This window comes from Vespa velutina, chromosome 19, assembly GCF_912470025.1.
Source record: "Vespa velutina chromosome 19, iVesVel2.1, whole genome shotgun sequence".
Lineage (NCBI taxonomy): Eukaryota > Metazoa > Arthropoda > Insecta > Hymenoptera > Vespidae > Vespa > Vespa velutina.
The window spans coordinates 1,176,397-1,197,866 of record NC_062206.1 but is presented as its reverse complement, the minus strand read 5'-3'; the positions used below and the strand labels follow the sequence as shown (position 1 = coordinate 1,197,866).

The following is a 21,470-nucleotide window of genomic DNA, read 5'->3' as shown; positions in this document are numbered from 1 at the left end:
CAAATATGGGAAATAGTCGTTCATTCGAAATCGATGTCGAAACATATACAATCACTTTATTTTCCACGAGCATTTTGCACACAAGTTACTTTGATATCTCTCTCTCTCTCTCTCTCTCTCTCTCTCTCTCTCTCTCTGTCTTTCTCTTTCCTCTATAAATCTAAACCAACCAATTCACCAATCCACCCACCTTATCCTCTCCCAGCTTCACTATCTCGTTTCATTCCCGTATCCTGCCTTAGTATAATCTATCTTTGAAGAAAAATGCAATGGTTACGGAACGAAACGAAGAGAGAAAGAGAGATAGTGATAGAGAAAAAGAAAAAGAAAGAAAAAAAAGAGAGAGAGAGAGAGAGAGAGTAAGAGAGAGTAAAAGAGAGAACGAAGAAAAACGTATTTCTGCGTCGCGTAATCGCGATATCGAGTGTGGCCTCTGTATCAACTGGACTTGCGCCAATACAGACTCCGAAACCAACGAGCAAAATCTTTTCTCTCCTCTCCTCTCCTCTCCTCTTCTCTCCTCTTCTCTCCTCTTCTCTCCATAGCTTTGTTTCGAGTTGAAATACCGCTGGCAGATGCATACACTCTCCTTCTTTCCACCGCAACTCTTCTAACTACTACTTGACAAAAATAACACGGATGCGTTTCGATGGTCTGCCATCGATGGATCGACTCTCTCATCTATGTATATATATACATATATATATATATACATATATGATGCGATATATATGCATTCCTTTCGTATGTAAACGGATATTTGAAGAGAATCGATCACAAAGAGATCGAGCGATGGATGGGTACCCTCTTGAAAAAAACATGAAGTTTAAGCAGAACGATATGAAGCAAACATAGTGATCGAGTATCGACATAATTACGTACTCTTAGCATTTTAAAAGAGAGAGAAAGAGAGAGAGAGAGATTGAAAGAAATATTTATAAAATAAGTATTAACATATCTTAGGTAAGTAAGTGTATGTGTGTGTGCGTACTAATGTATATATATATATATATATATATAAATATACCATTGACCTGAATTATTGAAAATAAATAAGGCAAACATTTGAAGGAAATTCACCTATAAGAATGATTAATATTTATTTTTTCATTACTGATAAAGATAAAATATAAAAAAAAATAAAAAATATATTAAATGGTTATATACTAAGTAATATAGGATCGTCGAAGGTTTAAAGATTGATACTAACCACGGTTAGGGAGTATTTACCACGAGGTATTGCGTGCCATGAACGCGCACAGCATTCCTTATTACTTTATACATAACTAAACTGGCATATTTGATGCTCCGACGTACCCTATGTGAAAGCTTTCAGACTATAACGAGAACTATCGCCTTGGGCTAATTTATGAGGGTCAGATTTTTATATATATACATATATGTAATGGGTATATGTATTTATATTATGTATTACGTTTATATATTATAAAAAAAAAAAACGAAGAATGATTAAAAAAAAAAAAGGAAAAATTTTATTTCAATCCATTACTTTAGTAAATTAGCTAAAATATATATATATATATGTATGTATGTATGTATGTATGTGCACGTGTGTGTGTATTATGTATATCAGTACGAATATACATTTTAAAAAAATATATATATGTATATATGTATAAAATAAAAAAAGAAAGATATATGCGATATATCGTTATCTTTGTATATACGAATTTAATGAAGACTATACATATAAATAATGTACTAATTAATAATCAATTAATTAACAACGACCGGCTTGTTGTAAATATTGAAAATCATGTTCTATCGCGCAATCATTTCTTAAACGATAAAATTTTTTAAACGTTTACAAGTACAGATTAATTTTACAATGAAACTTTCCGTAACTCGATATTATAAGTGTACCGCGATATAATACGAACACGCAAAGTACGATGGTTCTCAAGATGTTGAAAGCTAATATCGTAACTTCGATCATAGCTACAGGGCATACTAATATTTTATCGAAAGACGATAACACGTGAGCTAATACCATTGGTTTACGTAGTAAGAAAATTCAACGTTGATTTATTACGTAAAGAATAATTCATTAGAAGGATATAAGGATTAAGACAAATTTTAAAGGAAAACGAAGAGAAAGAAAGGAAGAGGAGAAAAAAAGGAAAAAAGAAAGAAAAAGAACATAATTCTCACGCGTTATTATCATAATTCTTTTACCGGATATTATTAATTCAGTGCAAAAGATGCAACGAGAAAAGAAAGAAAAGAACATACAAACAAACAAACAAACAAACAAACAAACAAAAAGGAAAACGAAAAAGAAGAAACTCGCAATCGCAAGACGTATGTGCTACATATATATATAAAAAAAAAATATATATATATATATATGCTTATGTACATAAGTCTCATACTTTCCAGCAGCTTACGTTTTCTCTACGTGAAAAAGGATTTATGGGCGAAATTCCAAAAAATAATAACGCTCGAGTGCATTCGGTTGGAAGAACGCGAGCTTTATATCAAATACGATGGGATTGGGTGCAATGCGACGTACACAAGTCTGACGGCTCGAAGTATTCAACGATAAATCGTAAAATGCTTAGGGCACGTATTATAATAATTCCTTATGAAATCATTTCTCTACCACCCTTATTCCTTGCGATATCTTTCCTCCGCAAACAAATTAAAATAAAATAAAAGAAATAGAAAAAAGAAAAAGAAAGAAAGAAAAAGAAAAAGATAAAATCCCATAACTCTTTTCGAGTTTTACATATTAATCAAAATTACGATAGTTACAGAATATCGTTATCAATTATCTGTCAATCTAACCATCGATTGTTATAGAATTTCATTATCAATTACCTGTCAATCTATCTATCCATCCATCCATTCACTCTCTCTCTCTCTCTCTCTCTCTCTCTCTCTCTCTCTCTATCTATCTATCTGATCGATCGATAATAAGTCATTATGATATCATAACACCTCATAGCTCGTTATACGCAGCTTACGAAATTATCCGAAACGTATTATGCATCCGGTGAGGAGTATCCAACATGTCCATGAAAATGGATCCATTTCACGTAATATAATTCGAATGGAATATGTGATTAAGCCAATAACCTAAAAACCCATGATCAAATTTACACTCTTACCTTGTTACTATCAACACCCACTACCCCATTGCCCCAACTACCCCCACTAACCAACCCACCCCCCTACTAACCCCCTTAATACACTCTCAACGTTCCGGAAAATGAAAGCCATCGTACAGGCATTATATACGTGCGTGTCAGCATGCCTATAAGCATGGAAACTTTTCATGCGAGCTGTTAAAACTGCCAGACCGAAGTTCGATCTCTCTTTCTATCTCTCTATCTCTCTATCTTTCTCTCTTTTACTTTTGGATTTTCGCCATTGGGATACTCAATTTAATTTCTGCATCGTCAGAGAGCAATATATAGTTAACCATGCAGCTTCTCGATTTAAAGTTAGCAATCCAGCGTTAGGAGCACTTTCAACGCAATCACCGATTCGATTTGATCAATTTTATTAAATAATAATAATAATAATAATAATAATAATAATAATGATTTATCATTGAAGATGACGAATGACATTATAATAATTTTAAGAAAATATGAGGAAAGAAAGATCAACTGATCTCTCCATCTCTCTCTTTCTTTCTTTTACCTTTCTTCATTTTCTTAATGTATCAAAAAAATGAGAGTGAAAAAAAGAGAAAGAGAGAGAGAGAGAGAGAGAGAGAGAGAGATTGCCTCTGATGTCTATGCAATCAAAAATATTGAAAATGGTAGCGATGTTGTTTGCAAATGTATCAGAGCGATTTAGGTCGACTCCAAGAGAAAACGGATCCGAAGCAATTCAGTTTCTAGAGCGAGAGGCAAAACTTTCTTCAATGCCGCAGATACCAAATAGATTCTTATCGAGGCGCCCTATATAAAATACGAATACATAATATAAAACGTACGCGTAAGTAAGTAGTTTTACTTGGAATGATTTTTAATGAGATGTACACGCTTATTCACGAAATTACGTGAGGGAGGAATGAAAGAAGAAACGCAAAAAAGAAAAAAAAAAGAAGAATATTAAAAGGAAAAATAAAAGGAACGCGAGAAAAACTTGAAAAAAAAATATGTATATATATATATATATATATAGAGAGAGAGAGAGAGAGAGAGAAAGAAAGAATCGACTATATATCGAATAAATGCAATAAACAGGAGTTTCCCCCCTTAATCATCCAACTTGATCTTACGGAAAAAGTTAAACGTGGAAATCTGCAACCGGTTAATGATCTTAATTAAAGTAGAGAGGATAAGTAATCACGAGTTCGCCGTTAATTGTAAGAGGAATCAGTTGCATCTTCTTCCACTTTGCCAAGAATAAATACGATATAACGGAATGGAAGAAGTGGGTGTAGAAATAAATGAAAAAAAAAATAATAATAATAAACAAAAAAAAACGAAAGAAAAGACATGGAAAAGGAATTTTTTTGTTTTGTTTTAAATCCAAAGAAGAAAAAGAAAAAGAAGAAGAAGAGGAGGAGGAGGAAGAAACGAAATCGAAACGACCTCGTAACTAAAAAGATAACGAATGAGAGATGTTCGAACGTATGTAGGTAGTAACAACTCTTATCTTTATAGTTCTAGTTATCAACGTTAACCAACCACGTTAATCATTCACGATTTCCGTCTTTCGTATTAATATCTCTTTCATTGTGTTTAAATCTGAATCGTTAATCCCACACAAATGGGTATCATACGCGTAACCAATTGGTACAACCTCCTTCCACTCCCTCCATTCCCTTCTCAGAATCACCTCCTCCTCCTCTTCTTCTCGTCTTCCATCTATAATTCTCATCTATATAATTTCAACCGCAGGTAATAAGCATTCCTTTCACATTGGCTAATCCAAGTTGAAACTTTGATTATCAAACAGTTTATAATCCCACCATGTCTATACTAGACATCGGGTTTATTATCGTCATCGTATCTCACGTTAGATCAAAATCTAATTAACAATGATGGAGCGTGTAGAACCATTGAAGGTAATTAAGATTTCCATTGATATATCATAACTGAAGATGATGACGATAATAAAGATGATGATGACGAAGATAATCACGATGATGACGATGATGATGATGATGATGATGATGATGATGATGATGATGATGATGATGATGATCGTATAAATCAAAATGTCTAAACAAGAGAGAGAGAATGATAGAGAGAGAGAGAGAGAGAGAGAGAGAGATCGATTAAAAAATATTATTCATATTTACGGTATCAAACTTTTTTCCCTCGTCCATCTTTTTCATTTTTAATTTTCAATCTGTTTCCTTTTTTCTTTTTTCTTATTTTCTTTTACTTTTTCCTTTTTCATTTTATCAATTTTTTTTTTTTTTATTTTCCAAACTTGACAAATATGCCGCGCATAAACGAGACGAAATAAAAAAGTAGAAAAATTATTGATCCGCGTATTTCAACACGAATCATGAAATGGAAGGAAGAAAATAAAAAAAAGAAAAAAAATGAATGAAGGAAAGAAAGAAAGGAAGAAAGAAAGGAAAAAAAAAGAAAGAAAGAAAGAAAGGAAAATATTGACCTGTTTATACATACACCCTCCATGTATATACAACATATGTACGTTCAAATTTTTCAACATGTTTTTTCTGTAAATGGTATAAAAATCATAGTACCATCCTTTCTCTCTTTCATTCGTTCGTAATCAATTCAATGATCTTGTTTTTGTTTCTTTTTTTTTTCTTTTCTCCTTTATTTCTTTCTTTCTTTCTTTCTTTCTTTCTTTCTTTCTTTCTTTCTTTCTTCTCTTCTCTTCTCTTCTGACGGCTCGCATTCCGAAGTTGCATGGTCGAACAATTTTCTATCGACGAGTTGGGGGTGGAAGAGAGTAGGAGGTGAAGGGAACCATATAGAAGAGCTGAAGGAATTATCGGGAAATCGTGAAATATAAGCTCGTGGTTGGAAGTTTTTTACTTTTTTGTAGCGTTTTCTTTTTTTTTTATGGCGAGAGGGAAGGGGTCCTTTCAATGGAGGCTCTCATTTCGTATACATGAACGCGTCGGCTATCGTTTCGTTCTACTTCGTTATAAAATGGGAGAGAAAAAAAAGAGAAAAGAACAGAACAACAAAAAAATCGTATATATATATATATATATATATATATATATATATATATATATATATATATATATATCATGTGTTATGTATGTGCGTGTACGTATTATAAAAAAAGGGCAAAAAAAAATAAAATTGAATAAATTATAAAACAAAAATATATAAAAATAAAAAAAGAAATATCAGACAAATAAATAAATCAATGATAGAAAATTCATATATGTGTTTATATATATATATATATATATATATATATATATATATATATATATATCTAAGTTAAATGTACATTATTATACTATATACCATGTACTAACTCATAACAACGTTATCATCTTTCTCTCTGTTCTCCTCGTTGTAAAAGTACATACATATATAAGTAAATACGTCGTATATAAAATAGTCGAGTGTCCGGTAAAACGATTCCCGTCTATTCCCACTAGAAGAGGACATTTGTTCTCAAATGACACGCTCCAATTCCCACAAAGAGTACTCCTTGAACGCATTTTCTTCTCTCACGTTGGTCATGAAAATTTTGAGTTTCTGGAATAGTCGAGATGTATAAAAGGGAAAAGCTCGCGCTCGCGCGCGCGCGCCCATGGAAATGGGTACCTTCTTTTACTGGATACCTGGATATCCGATTTAAAGAAGGTGCGAATAAATAAACAAATAAAAGAAAAGAAAAGAAAAGAAAAGAAAAAGAAAAGAAAAGAAAAGAAAGAATAAAAAAAGAATAAAAGAAAATAAAAGAAAATGAATATTCGTATCAAATCCACCAAAAGAACGTAGAATCCTTTTATATAAAAGGCCCTTTTTTTTGTTTTTTTTTTCTTTTTTTCAAAAAAGTATTTTTAATCTAATACGATCACAATGATATCGTTTGTCTCTCGTTAGTACAAGGAAAATGGGGATAAATGAAAGGAAGGAAAAACTAAAAGAGACGAAAAAAAGGAAGGTAAAAAGAGAGAGAGAGAAAGAGAGAGGAAGAAAATGAAAAAGAAAAAGGAAAAAGAAACGTGTGAAATATCGGAGAAGGTTCCTACTATTATCTCATTCAACTTCGAAACCAACAGAATGAATCTTCGGGCATCCAACCGACTTTTAATTGCTTTTCAAGAAAATAATCCATTCGTACAATTTCACCGTGGAAATAAAGGGGGAAAGGGGGTGGCTTTAGAGATTTTCCAGAGTTTTTCAACCAAGAGAAAACTTTACGTCACGCTTACCGTTGCCAGCCGCCAATTCCGCCAATTCCATCGTCGCGGAATTCCTAACGGGATAAAGTCTATATATAATTTATAAATCGCCAATTGGGGTATATTACAATTGTCCGAGAAGTTTCAATTAATCTCTCTGAGGAGGAAAAAAAAAGAAAATTGATAAAGATTGCCGTATGAAAAACAAACTTTCAACATTATAATCAAAACGAAAGAAATAAAAATAAAAAAGAGAGATTGCAATAATAAATAAATTAAGTGAGTTTATCCTGGAGAAGAAATGAGTAGACAAAGAAAAGCAAAAAAAGAGAGAAAGAAAAAAGAAAAACAAAAAATAAAGGAAATAAAGAAGAGAGATGGATCGATCATTCGAAAAAGAAAAAAAAAAGAAAAAAAGAAGAACTAATTCCTTTAAAAATAAAATCTTAATCCATACATATATAAATATGTAGGTATAATGAACAAGAGGAACATGAGTTATGAACATAAATACTAATAAATATTGTATTTAAGCTCCTGTCCTTTAGAATCCATCATTGTTCGCATAATGAAATATGCAAATTTCTTCCTATTGTTTTCTAACGCGCATTGTCCGTGGCAACGGCGTGTATGTACATACACCCAACCAAAGAGATTACAAATGTGAAGGTCCAGCCACACGTTCGTTGTTACGTCTACAATACGAACAATTAAGTAAACAAGTAAATAAATAAGTAAATACGTTGTTACGATTAATACGAAGCAAGAATTATTTGTTCATTTGTATGATAATTATTATGAAAAAGAAAAAATGTTTTACAACCCCTTCTTCTTTGCATCCCCCCTCTCCCCTCTTCTCCCCATTATGTAGAAAATCCTTTATGTAGAAAAAGTATTTTATATACACATACTCTTCCTCCTACACCTTTCAATGTACATACTTAATGTACGTATTCATTTACATACTTTTTGATAAGAAAGTTCAGCTTCGAGATTAGATCCGAACTTTTCTCTTTAATGATTTAACCCTACCAGCTTCTATTTTTTTTCTTTCTTCTTTTTTTTTTGCTTCATAAGCTTAGGACGCAGGTGTTATTGAATCGTGATAACTAAAAACGAAACAGCTTTTTCTTTTGCCCTTCCACATACATACATACATACATACATACATACATACATACATACATACATACATACATACATACATACATACATACATACATACATACATATATGTACCCATACATAAAGATGTAGCATATATATAAGAATGTTATAACATATATGTATATCCTACTATACTCCTTTTTAGCCTTCCCACCCTTCTCGACAGACTTGTCTCTCTGAGAACAAATAAATTTTCTCCTACACATTCTCACATCTTCCCCATAAGAACACCTTCCTATACATTCTCTCTCTCTCTCTCTCTCTCTCTCTCTCTCTCTCTCTCTCTCTCTCTCTATCTCTCTCTCTTCCTCCTTAACGTGTATCGTTCTTTAGGGTCACGTACGGCTTAAAGACGATGACTTCTGATTTTTCTCGGTCGACCCTGTAAATAAGTGTCGGACAACAACGTCGAGTTATCTTCTTAAGAAAAATGTAATGTTAAACCTGATATCTTATACTTTTCTTCGAATTTTCATAAAGTTTATGTTCTTATTTCAAAAAATATTCTCTTCTCTCTCTTTCACTCTCTCTCACTGACGTGCGCTATCTATCTTCCAACAACCTGTCGGAATTTAATCTTCCGTAAAAAATTTACATACACCCTTCTTCACAGATGATATAACAATTACGAAAAAATTCCCTCATCCATGTGGACGACGTTAGAAGACGATCGACAAGAGTATTGGATGTCTGTTCTAAAAAAAAAAAAAAAAAATAATAATAATAATTTAGATTATTATTTTGGATAAATAATTAGATTACGTATTTCTACATTGACTCTTTCTTTAAATATATAATTAGATTACCTATCTCTACATTCTCTCTCTCTCTCTCTCTCTCTCTCTTTTATTTTTACTTTTACTCTTTTTTCTTTAGATATTTACATACGCAAAACGTATAAAAAGTGTTTCTACGAGACCCTTTATATAAATATTCAATAAAGTTTTGGGAGGGAGAGAGAGAGAGAGAGAGAGAGAAATAAAAAAGAACGACGCCATTATCCATTTTAATAATTCAATCCAAAAGATTCGATACCCTTAAAATATTCGCAATTTGTTAAAGGAATTTTAAATAGAATATATACCCTTTTTCTCTCTTTTATTTCCTTCTCTCTTCTCTTTTCCTTTCTTTTCTTCTTTTCTCTTTTCTTCTCCCTCTCTTCTTTTTCTTTCTTCTCTTCTTTTTTCTCTCCTTCTCAAAACACATATATGTACGGAGCGCAAGTTACTCTTTTTATCCTCGGTGGTTCTAGCTTAATGTAAAATTAGTAGTGAGGTAAGGTCTTGCCCTCTCTGAATAACGAGGTCGAGTCTAAAAGTGAAAAATTATTTGAAAAAAGAGAAAGGAAAGAAAAAAGAAAAAAACAAAAAAGAAAATGGAGGAGGGAAAAAAGAAAGAAAGAAAGAAATATATATATATATATATATATATATTAAAAAACAACGAGAACAAAACAATAACAAAACAACAAGAAAAGAAAAGAAAAAGAGGAAGAAAAGTAGAAGGAAAGAAGGTAAGAATGGAAAATTAGTAAAAAGCTAAAAGGAAGGAAGGGAAAAAAAGAAAAAAATCGAGAGAAAGAGGGAGGGAGAGAGAGAGAGAGAGAGAGGGAGTAAATGCTAAATCAGGATGTGAATTTGAACCTGTCGTGTGTCACTGCTGGTGTGGGTCTGCCAAGTTAATAGAGGTCATACGTAAAGGTAGGTAGGAGTGTTAGTCGAGCGAATGCTGGATGCATTTCCCCCGGGAGAATCGATGGAGCGCCTCTCGCCTCCACCCTTCCTCTGGCTTCTAGACCTCGTGCCTGTCCTCTTTTCTCTCTCTCTCTCTTCCACTCTTTCTCCTTGTCTCTCTCTCTCTCTTTCTCTTCTTTTTTCTCTCTTTCCTTCTTTCTTTCTCTGCCTACCTATGACCATCTCCTTCACTTTTTTTGTCTCCTCTATCAGGCAAACCGTCGTACCGTATCAGACAATTTCTTCTTGTCTCCCATTTTATCTTCCTTTTTTATTACTCTTTTTACCTTCCCCCTCTTCTCTCTCTCTCTCTCTCTCTCTCTCTCTCTCTCTCTCTCTCTCTCTCTCTCTCTTCATCTATCCATACTCCTTTTAACCATCCTTTCCTTCTCATCATCCATTTCAATCCTTTTACCTTCCATTGTTATCCTCTTCATTTCACGTTTCAACTGTTCTTCCTCTCTCTCTCTCTCTCTCTCTTTCTCTCTCGTTATCTTTTTTTCTCTATCTCTATCTTCCTTTCTTCCTTCTTTTTTCTTCTTCTTTCTTTCTATTCGTCTCTTTTTCAAAGTACTTACTACTATTCCTAAGCTCTCTGCAGCTTAAGCTCTCTTATGCCGTTAGGAACAAATATTCACGATATAATAATTGACGTGCCATCGAAAGCTTCCACCGACGTTCGTTAAAGTCCTTTTTGAGAAAAAGAAAAAAAAAAAAGAGAGAAGGTGGGAGGATAAGCGAGCTAAAGAGGACGTTCCTAAGGGTTATCAATGATTTCATCTTTTTATATAGTAAAAGATAATTATATGTACTGTGTATGTATATATGTATGTATGTATGTATTTCTTAATTAAATACTTAATCGTTTAATAATAAAATCGAAAACGAATTAATTATCCGATCGTGTTCGTAATAAAGTTAATAAAATTTGATATATAAAGAAAAATATCGTCGGTACTTAGGACATTTGAATAAACGCAAAACCGTCTAAACTTTCCTCCGTTTCGTTTCGTACAAAGTGAAGTATTATTGAAATAGGAAAACTTTATTACAACGTAACAGGTTTCTCTACGTTTAAAAGTTTTAACTATGATATTGAATTATTTAAAATAAAACATCTATCGTAATAAACGATAGATGAGATTTTCTAATATTTTTAATTAAGGAATATATATATAGATAGATAGATAGATAGATCTAACGTTATCGCGAATTCTTTTTCAACGTCATCCTCACGTTTTCTAACGACGACGATAACGACGATAACGACGACGACGACGACGACGACGATGACGAAGACGCCGACGAGACACTCGAACTTTTCAATAACTACTCCGAACAGAGTGAATCTCGTCTATTGAGATTTCGATGAAATGGTTGGTTGGCTGGTTGGTTGGCTGGTTGGCTGGTTGGTTGGTTGGTTGGTTGGCTGGTTGGTTGGCTGGCTGGCTGGCTGGCTGGTTGCTTGCTTGCTTGCTTCTCTCATATAAGCCGGATTCTACGACGTGAAATCAAATTGCACTTGCCCTGGAGGCAACTATCTCAACGAATAAGAGAATTCCATTCTCTACATTCTGAAATGACGATGATCTTTGAAAAATAACTTTTTATTGATTCACATATTTTTATTGTTTCACAAGTGAAACGAAATTTTCTTTTTTCTTTTTTTTTTCTTTCTCAATTTTTTAATTCTTTTAGCTTACTCCCTTCTTCTCCCTCTCTCTCTCTCTCTCTTTCTCTCTCTCTGCATCCTGCACATACATAAACATATCTCTTCTATAATTTCATTCTTCTGAAACATAAGAATTCGCATTAGAGTCAGATAATAATAATAATAATAATAATGATAATAATAATAATAATAATAATAATAATAATAATAATAATAATAATAATATATAAAGAAATATATAAATAATAATAATAATAATAATAATAATAACAGGAGGAACAAGAAGAATAAGAAAAAGAAGAAGAATAAAAAGAAGATATTTAGAGGACAATATAAAGATATCGTATAGAGAAAAATGGAGATAAAAAAATTCTATTGATGAAATGAATGGAGAAAAGAAATGGTAGGACACAAAAATGCGATGACTTTGGCGAGTTAGCAATACACTATTTCGATCCAGCACAAACTGGTATATCCTTTTATGGACGTTCGTATTAGAAGGATGCATTTCTCAACGCTAGGTATACCTCAATACAAATATAGAATTCCTTTTCTCCTTCTTATTCGATCCAATCAATTTCTTTATACGATCTATAATAGTTCCAACGATATAACCAAGGACGTAAGAACGATAATTCCTAACGAAAGAAAACAAATCGTTTTTAAATCGCTCTTTTATATATATATATATATACCTTCTACATTTTCTAATTAATCTTCACTGTAATCATGAGATTACATTTTCTAGCAATATCAACGTAATTAAACAATTTTCCTTACAAAAGATAACAATGAAAGTTTATAAGATATAAATAGTACTTTATTTATATATATATATATATAAAAGGAAACAGAGAGAAAGAAAATAAAAAAAAAAGAAAAACAAGAAGAAAAATAATACTTATGTATTTTTTTATCAATTCCTTTGTTTAAATCTTCTTTGATAACACGTGTCTGAATAATGCAGAAAACGGAAAGAAAGGAAAACTTTTACTTCGTTATCTCTAACCGTGCATCCTACAAAGCACTGGTGGTGTGTTTCAATGGCCGCGAATTACGCTTCGCCTTAATTGAATTTTTTATACTTCCTTCTGTTACATTAATACTATGCATTTCAATGAGATCAAATCAAAGAGATTTAATATTATATATCAATCGAATGCGAGTTAAAGTGAGGCAATGAAAGAATAGAAAAGAATAGAAAAGAAAAGAAAAGAAAAGAAAAGAAAAGAAAAGAATAAAAAGAAAAAAGAAAAAGAAAAAAGGCAAACTAAATTCTCATATAATAAAAAATATAAAAAAAAAAAGAGGAACAAATTGAATTCTCATATATATTAACGAGAGAGAGAGAGAGAGAGAGAGAGAGGGAGGGAGAGAGAAAGAGAGAGAGAGAGAAATATCGAAATATGTGAAGGTCGTAAATGAATATTTAATGAATGCATTGTTTCAAAAATAAAAAAAAAATAAAAAAAAAATAAATAAAAAGAAAAGAAAAAACAATAAAGGGAATAATAATAATAAAAAAAAAATATATATATATATAAAAAGAGGCAGAGAAAGGGAGAGAGAGAGAGAGAGAGAGAGAGAGAAAAAAAAAGAAATAAATAACAGAGAACGTCGATTTTACTCCTTTTGGGAATTCCATATATTACGTACCGTTTTTCAATGCTATATAAAATCCTTAATCCGAAATAAAATTACAGAATGGTATCAAGCGTTAGAAACGTGGACATATATATGTACGACGATTTTCCTCTTCGTTCCCTATGGCATTCCTCCGTTACAAAATACGATAGAACGTTACGTATATATCTATGTATATATGTAGGAGTATAACAGGATGTAGGAAGAATCCTTTCGTCAGTACATGACTTGAGGTTTCGTCGGTAGCCATGTTCTCTCAACAGATATATATATATATTACATTATATATATATATATATATATATATATATATATATAGAGAGAGAGAGAGAGAGATAGAGAGGGAGAGGGAGGGACATCAAAACCGCGAATCTGTAACATAAATAACATTTAATATTTTGATTTAATCATTGAAAGGCTTGTTATATAATTTTTTTTATATTTTTATCATTGGAGGGTGAGAGATAGTAAAGGGATAGTGAGGGGGTTGTGGGGATAAGAGAGATAAAATGATGGAAAAGTAAAAAACAATATCTAGGTAAGATACGTTTAGATAAGAAAAATATTAAAACGTTATCCCATCATCCAACTCACTTAAGTCCTTTTACCTTTTACAAATCCCAAACGATCCCAAATTATGATTCTCCGTTTGATAAAGGAAAAGAAAAGTAAAAAAAAAAAAAGAAAATAGAAAACAAATAAATAAAAAAGAAAAATAATAAAGAAGGGAACGAGAAAACAATGCAATACCTTTTACAAAGGAATATTTATTTTCATAAATCATGGGAGCAATTTCATTTTTCTTTCTTTTGTTTTCTTTTTCTCTTTTTCTTTTTTTTTTCTTTTTTTTCTTTTTTTTTTTTTTTTTTTTTACTGCCTCCTTCCTTTTTTATCTTTTATTCCAGGGTATTATGATGATCGACGTTTCTTTCATATCTTCTTGTTTCTTTATTGTTTATTTATTTTCTTTCTATTTTTTTTTTATTTACATTACCAACACCGTGCTAATCAAATTATTATTCTTTCTTCGATCTAAACATTCTTTTTATCTGTATCAAAAAGAAAAGACATATTTGTACGATTAATTATCTAAAATTCAATTTCATTAATAGCCATTATATATATTATATATATATATAACGTTTTAATTGATAATAATGTTTTATATATGATAATACTGTTCTATAGATCTTGTAACTCGCTGGCCCAGTGCTTTCGAAGGTGGTATATAGGCGAAGGCTTTTCACAAACCCCGGATATTATCGACTTACCGGTTCTGTTCTACCTGCTCTGAATGATGAAGAGAATATAGTTGGCGCTCTGCTGATCTCTATGCTCTAACGATAAAAATAATTTATTTAGTGATAACACAAGTAAAAAATTAATAATCGTATAAAGAAAATTTACATTATTTTATATGAAAATCGGGATAAAATATTTATTAATTTGGAATTGGAAGAGGAGAAAGAAGAAGAAAAAGAAGAAGAAAATAAAGAAAAGAAAAAAAGAGAAGAAAAGATAAGTAAAGAAATAGATTTTGCATTATTATAAATTGATATTTAATATTATGCATTATTGTATTACCGTAAAAGTCAATAAATAAAAGAAAGAGATTGTTCGGGTTTGGCATTAAATTGACAGAGATATTTTCATCGAATCATCAATGATATTTCTTCAATGCCAATCTGCAGTTTTATTTTATCCACAATCGATGATATTATTTTAATTGATAAGAAAAATAAATAGCGCCTCGTAAAAATAATAAATATTATACCTATTATAGTACTTGAAATTACAGAAAGAAAGTATTATTAAACGAGACGCTATAATATAATTCGAAAATGTATATCATAGAAAATTATGATTTATAAAAATTATATATGAAATCTCATTATTTAGTTACAATTTATTCAATTTGATGTTTGTTATCTTTCGTGATATCAAATGTATCTTCAATCTATTTCTGATATCCAGCTCATATTATGCAACCGTAATGCCAGCAGTTTGAAGATAATTTCTTAAATGATTTGCATTTGGTTCTGGAATTTGTCCAAGGAGTCCTGGTAATTGTCCTGGTGATAATCTCCCAAGTCCTTGTGCCAAATGTAAACGTACATCGCCAATAGCTATATTAAGATAATAAATATACATACATATATATATATATATATATATATATATATATATATATATATATATGCGTCCATATTAAACATCAAATAAAATATAATATATTAAAGCTCCAAATGTATTTAACCACTTGCAGTGGAAAGACGTGCCACGCACGTCGAGATGCTTACGGGACAGCCAGCGACGTGTGTAACACGTCGTCAGGCAATTGCAGAAAGAAAAATGACGTGCGTGACACGTCAACCGTGAATTTCTTTGCGTCGCAAGTGATTAATTAAACTGAACATTAACACTTACATTGCAATGGATCTTTTTTTGGCATTTTTGCATATACAAGCTGACTGTAACCAACTTGATATTCCATTGCATCCTCAAATTCAGGCATTATACTATCCTCGGGTAATAAAGTTTCATCTTGGGACGATTCGAAGAATTCGATCAATGCAGCTAAAAGCCGCGGATAATATGAATTATATGGGCTTTCAAGCATCGGTGGACAATCTATTAATAAATTCGACATTCCTACAGCCGTTACTTTCTTTTCTATATCACCTGATACCTTTTGTAAATCCGATAATAATATACGTTCAACAACCATTCCAAACATTCTAAAATATTATCAATCCTATAAATATATACGCTTACATTTCAAATAAATATAATTTAAAAGAAATTTGTTAACTTACTGTGGTTGTATTTGATCTATAATATTAACCAAACTAGTAGCATTATATCTAATAATATAATACGCAAAAAATATTATCAATCCCTGTACAAATTTTGTCGTTTTAGAAGAAGAAAGCCTTTGGAATAGCAATACAAAAATTTGCTTCATAAATGGTTCCAATGTACTCCTATAAATATAGATTATGGATTTTATTAATAGAGAATGAAAATTAAAAAAAAAAAAAAAAAGAAAAAAAAAGAAAGAAAGAGAGAAACTCACGGTGGAAAATGTTCGATGATACATTGCAATAAGAAGAAAGCTTCACGATCGTTAATCTTAGATGCTATTAATTTTTGAAAAACGCCCAATAAGCCGCTGGTCTTATCTTGTGCTATTATTAAATGTGAACCGTGACTAACGTAAGCTTGTAATAATCTATTAAGTGGATGAATATTAGCTTGACGTTCAAATAAAACTGGTGCTAATAAGCACGGGAATAAGGCCATGTAAGGATCTGGTATTTCCTGTGTAGTTCTAAGTTCCAAAAATAAAGCCAAGATTTGAAAAACATACGGTATAAATTCTAAAATGAGAATGAAATATAGTTAATAGAATATTTATACGAATAATATTAATATTAATACGCACGCAATACAAACCTGATATATCTTGCTGTAGAATTTCTTGAAATATTGGAAACAAAACTTGTTCGAATGATAAAACAGCCTGAGGATTTGTTTTACAAACGATTCTAAAAAAAAATATATAATTTATTTTTTTTAAATAATGTTAATTACAAATCAAATTTAACGCTAATAATGATCTCATTGTAAATAATGAAAACTTACTTGATAGATAAGCTTAATGTTTCAAATAGATAATGATTGAAATTAGGACGCGTCGGATTTTTAGCGACCATTGTAAGTTTCTCTGTAAGTTTTGGTAATAAATCTGCTAAGAATGGTACAATATTATCCTGTAATATACCAAAGCTTCTCATAATAGCTTTCATTACATACTCATTTTCTTCTGACCCTGTCAGAGACAAACATGCGAATAGTCCCTTTAGCAGATCCGGTGCTAATGGCATTAAGTCATTTCCTTTCACTCTAAAAATTAATTATTAAAAGAGAAAAATTAATATTACGTTAATTACGTATATTATATTTTATATATTATTCAATATTACTTTTCCTTCTTACAAGGAATTATTGTCTGTGCCTCTCATAGCAAGTATTTTATCGACTGCACAAGCAGCATATGTATGAACAACGATACTCGTAGCACTCAAATGTCTAACTAATTGTGGTAAACTTCCTACGACTAATTCCTGTGGTAAAACTGATCTAAATGACATTACAAATTTAATTGCGTCTGCTTTAAGAACCGGACATTCGTTAACTGTAATATAAAATATTAAACATTTATAAATATATAATAAATTTATCATTAATAATATTCAAGAGAATAATATATACCATTTGGTTTAGAAAGTTCAGGCTCAATGTGTTGTGCCGTAAACTGAGGTAATGGAACAAGTTGACTACTTTGAGTTACTCCATGCCTTTGCGTTTGTCCTTTAGTGGCACTACTTGTAATTAAATAAATAGCTGCATCTTTACTACGCCAATTTTCAGTAGGCTTTTCTGCATAGTTTTGTAACATTACCTAATAAAGATAAAACTTATTTATAATAATATTTATTATAATAATTTAAATATTTTTATAGACATTATTTATTGACCTGTATATAAGCTCCAAAAATTTCCATTATTTTGACTTCAAAATACTTTGAAAGAACTTTTACTAAATCACAAGCTGCTCGCCTTCTTGTATCTACATCACTACCTTCTATATCACGGCGTATGTACTCTTCTGGATTGTCTTCGAACAATTCAGCATCCGAATCTAACAAACAAATTGTATAAATCAAAATTATAAAAAAAAAATTCATAATATCAATGTATTTATGCAGTTAATTTTTCTTCAATTTTTTTTTTTTTTACATAAGCCAATTTTTTAACGCACCTCTAAATTCCATATTAGGAATAATAACTTTTTCACAGATACTGCTCAAAGTTCCTGAATCCTCAAACAAATTTCTATAACGAGAACGATCCGCTACTATTGCCAAGAATTGTAATGCACTTGATACTAACTAAAAATGTTTATGATTATAAAGATATATAATCAGCACATAAAAGTTAAATAATAAAAATTGAAATCATAATTATTTAATAAATATTTCTTACTGCGTCATATTTGGTCTGTTGACCTGTAGATGTTAATAAGTTCCATACAATTGTTACAAATTCCGGTAAAAATGGTTGGAATTCTTCATCGTACTTTTGAGCATAAAGGCAGATATTATCACAAACTTGTGTTTTTAATTGTTCCATCACTCCTGCTTCTTCATTATCCTAATATTAATAATATATTATAATATACACAATATACATATATCTATATTTATATATATTAATTTGATAATCATTTATATGAGGGAAAAAAAATATTGATAATTACTGTTGTTCCCAGTGATGGTACATCAGTATTTAATATAACAAGAAAATTTTTCATCCATGATGCCATATTATCTTCAAAAAATTCTGGTAAATCCTAAAACGATGATACAAAGTAGATAACTTATGAATAATGTCATAATATATTATATCATTACAATATAACTTAATGTCATAAAATAAATATTCAATAACTTACTTGAAAATTAAGAGAATAAAATACTTTAGAGAGCATAACCAAAGAATTATATATCACTTTTAAGGCATCTACATTATTAGCATGTATCTGTGCTAAATTCATGGTTGTCTAAAAGAAAAAAAAAAAAAAAAAAAAAAAAAAGAGATAAAAAGCTAGGTTATAATATTCATATAGAAATAATATATTACATAATGATTACTTGATAACTTACTAAAAATAAATCTGTTAATGGCTTTGCAAATTGATCCAATACAAATTTAATCTCCGTCCATAAAATTTCACTTTTGAATTCGTATCTATATCTTTTAAATAAAGAATGTGCCGTATGTAAGACTCCATTTATTACATGAAAATCTCCTGTATTGAATTTTTCAATCATCTGATCGATCAATTCTGGCCATTTATTCAAAAGATCATGTTTACCAATGATTGATACAGCATCGGATAATTGTTTTTGTATTGAATGAGGAGAATGCAACATTAAATTAACTATTAATTTCTTTATCGCATGTCTATCCTGTGCATGTATACGATCTTGAGCATCTTCCTCCTACAAATATATTATTATACATGTTAGACATATAATTCTAACATATAATTTAAAAATTAATATATTTAACATTCATATATACATATATATATATATATATTATTAAATATAATCACTTACAACTTTCCAATTACGTTTTATATAATTTTTAAATGCAACTGCACCAGCGATTCTTATAGTTATATCTACTTCGGTTTTGTCTATCAAATGTAAAAGTAGTAAAGGATAATTCTGATTTACTTCTATGGATTCCAGAAACTTTTCAGCTGTGATAAAATAATATAAAATTATTAAAACAAATATAATATATTCAATGTAAATGCATAAATGATAAATTCGTAGAATGTGAAAAAAAATTGAACATTGTTTTACGACTAAATTACAGCACAAAAAGTTTCTTCTAATGTATTTGAATTTTAAACGTTAATTGAACAATGTCGATCATTATATTTTTTTAATATAAATATAGAAAAAGAACATTCGTCATTATAAAGAACTGTAAATAAAATAATTCTCTATGATAAAATTGAGGTTACTTACCCGGTCTTCTGACATTTGTATCCGGACTTAATGTATGTTTTAAATATTCGCTTAATGTTACCAAATTCTCATCCGTAAGCTCCATTTTCTTACAGATTAAGAGTTAAATTGTTTGTTCTTTCACAAAATATTCCTAATTATATCACAACAATAAAAAATCAAAGCGGCATAACGTACCAGCGTTTCGTAAATTGAATTTCACGCAGCGCCATCTACAAGTTGTATAAATCAGATCGGAAACTCGCTATTTTACGAATGAAATTCTTATTAAGGTTATTTATAATTACTGCTTTTATAATTGTTTACGTCAATTTTCTCGACACGTCGATTTTGATTAACAAATTAAACAATTTAAATTAACAATTTAAAAATAAAGCTTTAATCTAGGATTCCACATTTTCGAATTTTTGAGAAAGCTTCATTTTTTTTCTTAAAAAAAAATCGTATCATATAAAACATATTAAAACAATATTAAAAGAAAAAAAAATACATCTCATATATAACAATTACGATGAGTATAGTTATAAAAATATTTCTTTAGAATTTACGCGCGAAATTTTGGGATTTTTAGAAAAGAATTAATGGCGTCAATTTCTTCATGGCGCCAAAGACGAAAATAACAAAAATATTATAATCTCAAATACTTATACAATTAGAACTATCTACTTATAGAATATAATGAGAAATTAACATAACCATTAATTGGACAAAGTATTTGCGTTAGAAAATGTTTGTTATTATATTCTTTTTTATCATATTTTTCAGATATAAAATTAAATCGCAAATAATATCGGATTACGTGAAAATTCCTACGTATGGAGATCCTCAGATTAAATTTTATTAATAAAATTTTTGTATAATATCGATAAATAAATAATGTATCATTATTAATTATATAAATAAATATAATATTCAAATAAATTGATCACTTACACGTAAAATCAAACACCTCGGTCGCCATGTTTATTCATAATAGCCTTGTGGACTACTGAAGTCGATTATCAAGCGTAAGTTCATTTATTATTCTTTTTCTATACAACTCGAACATTAAATTAAATATTATTGTAAATAACATTTATTTTTTTGATATTTTTATAAAGTATAAAAAGTATTAATTTTTTATTATCTGTAATTATCAATGATAATTCTTTATACAAATTTAAACGATCAATTGATTAACTAACCTTGACGTATACAACATCGTATACTTTTATATACATACATATTTTATTTTAATATTGATATAATAAAATAAATATTTTGATTAATAATGGTACTAATTGTTGCAGAAAAGGATAACAAGATATTCA

The 21,470-nt window shown here is 30.1% G+C and overlaps 1 protein-coding gene across 5 annotated transcripts; it reads right to left on the bottom strand.

Moving 5' to 3' along the window:
• Positions 1–11,989: 11,989 nt before the first annotated feature.
• LOC124955777 (exportin-2) lies at positions 11,990–21,346 on the bottom strand. Of its 5 annotated transcripts, none has more exons than XR_007102966.1 (21): positions 21,094–21,209; positions 20,161–20,372; positions 19,741–19,886; positions 19,282–19,620; positions 19,071–19,178; positions 18,876–18,968; positions 18,602–18,769; positions 18,378–18,507; positions 18,094–18,257; positions 17,828–18,017; positions 17,552–17,750; positions 17,198–17,458; positions 17,009–17,100; positions 16,629–16,932; positions 16,369–16,536; positions 15,980–16,290; positions 15,456–15,678; positions 14,731–14,889; positions 14,161–14,601; positions 13,565–13,924; positions 11,990–12,028 (listed from the first exon to the last, which is right to left on the bottom strand). XR_007102966.1 is itself a non-coding variant. In XM_047510692.1 (17 exons), exons 2-17 carry the CDS (start codon positions 20,243–20,245, stop codon positions 15,533–15,535), a joined length of 2,904 nt encoding a protein of 967 aa, XP_047366648.1. In that variant the 5' UTR covers positions 20,246–20,372; positions 21,094–21,209; the 3' UTR covers positions 15,169–15,532. The 5 variants fall into 5 exon arrangements, 2 of the variants coding, with proteins under 2 accessions (XP_047366648.1, XP_047366650.1); XR_007102967.1 differs by lacking the exon at positions 11,990–12,028 and adding an exon at positions 12,531–12,546; XR_007102968.1 differs by lacking the exons at positions 11,990–12,028; positions 19,741–19,886; positions 21,094–21,209 and having other exon boundaries at positions 13,573–13,924; positions 20,161–20,330.
• Between the last annotated feature and the right edge of the window lie 124 nt (positions 21,347–21,470).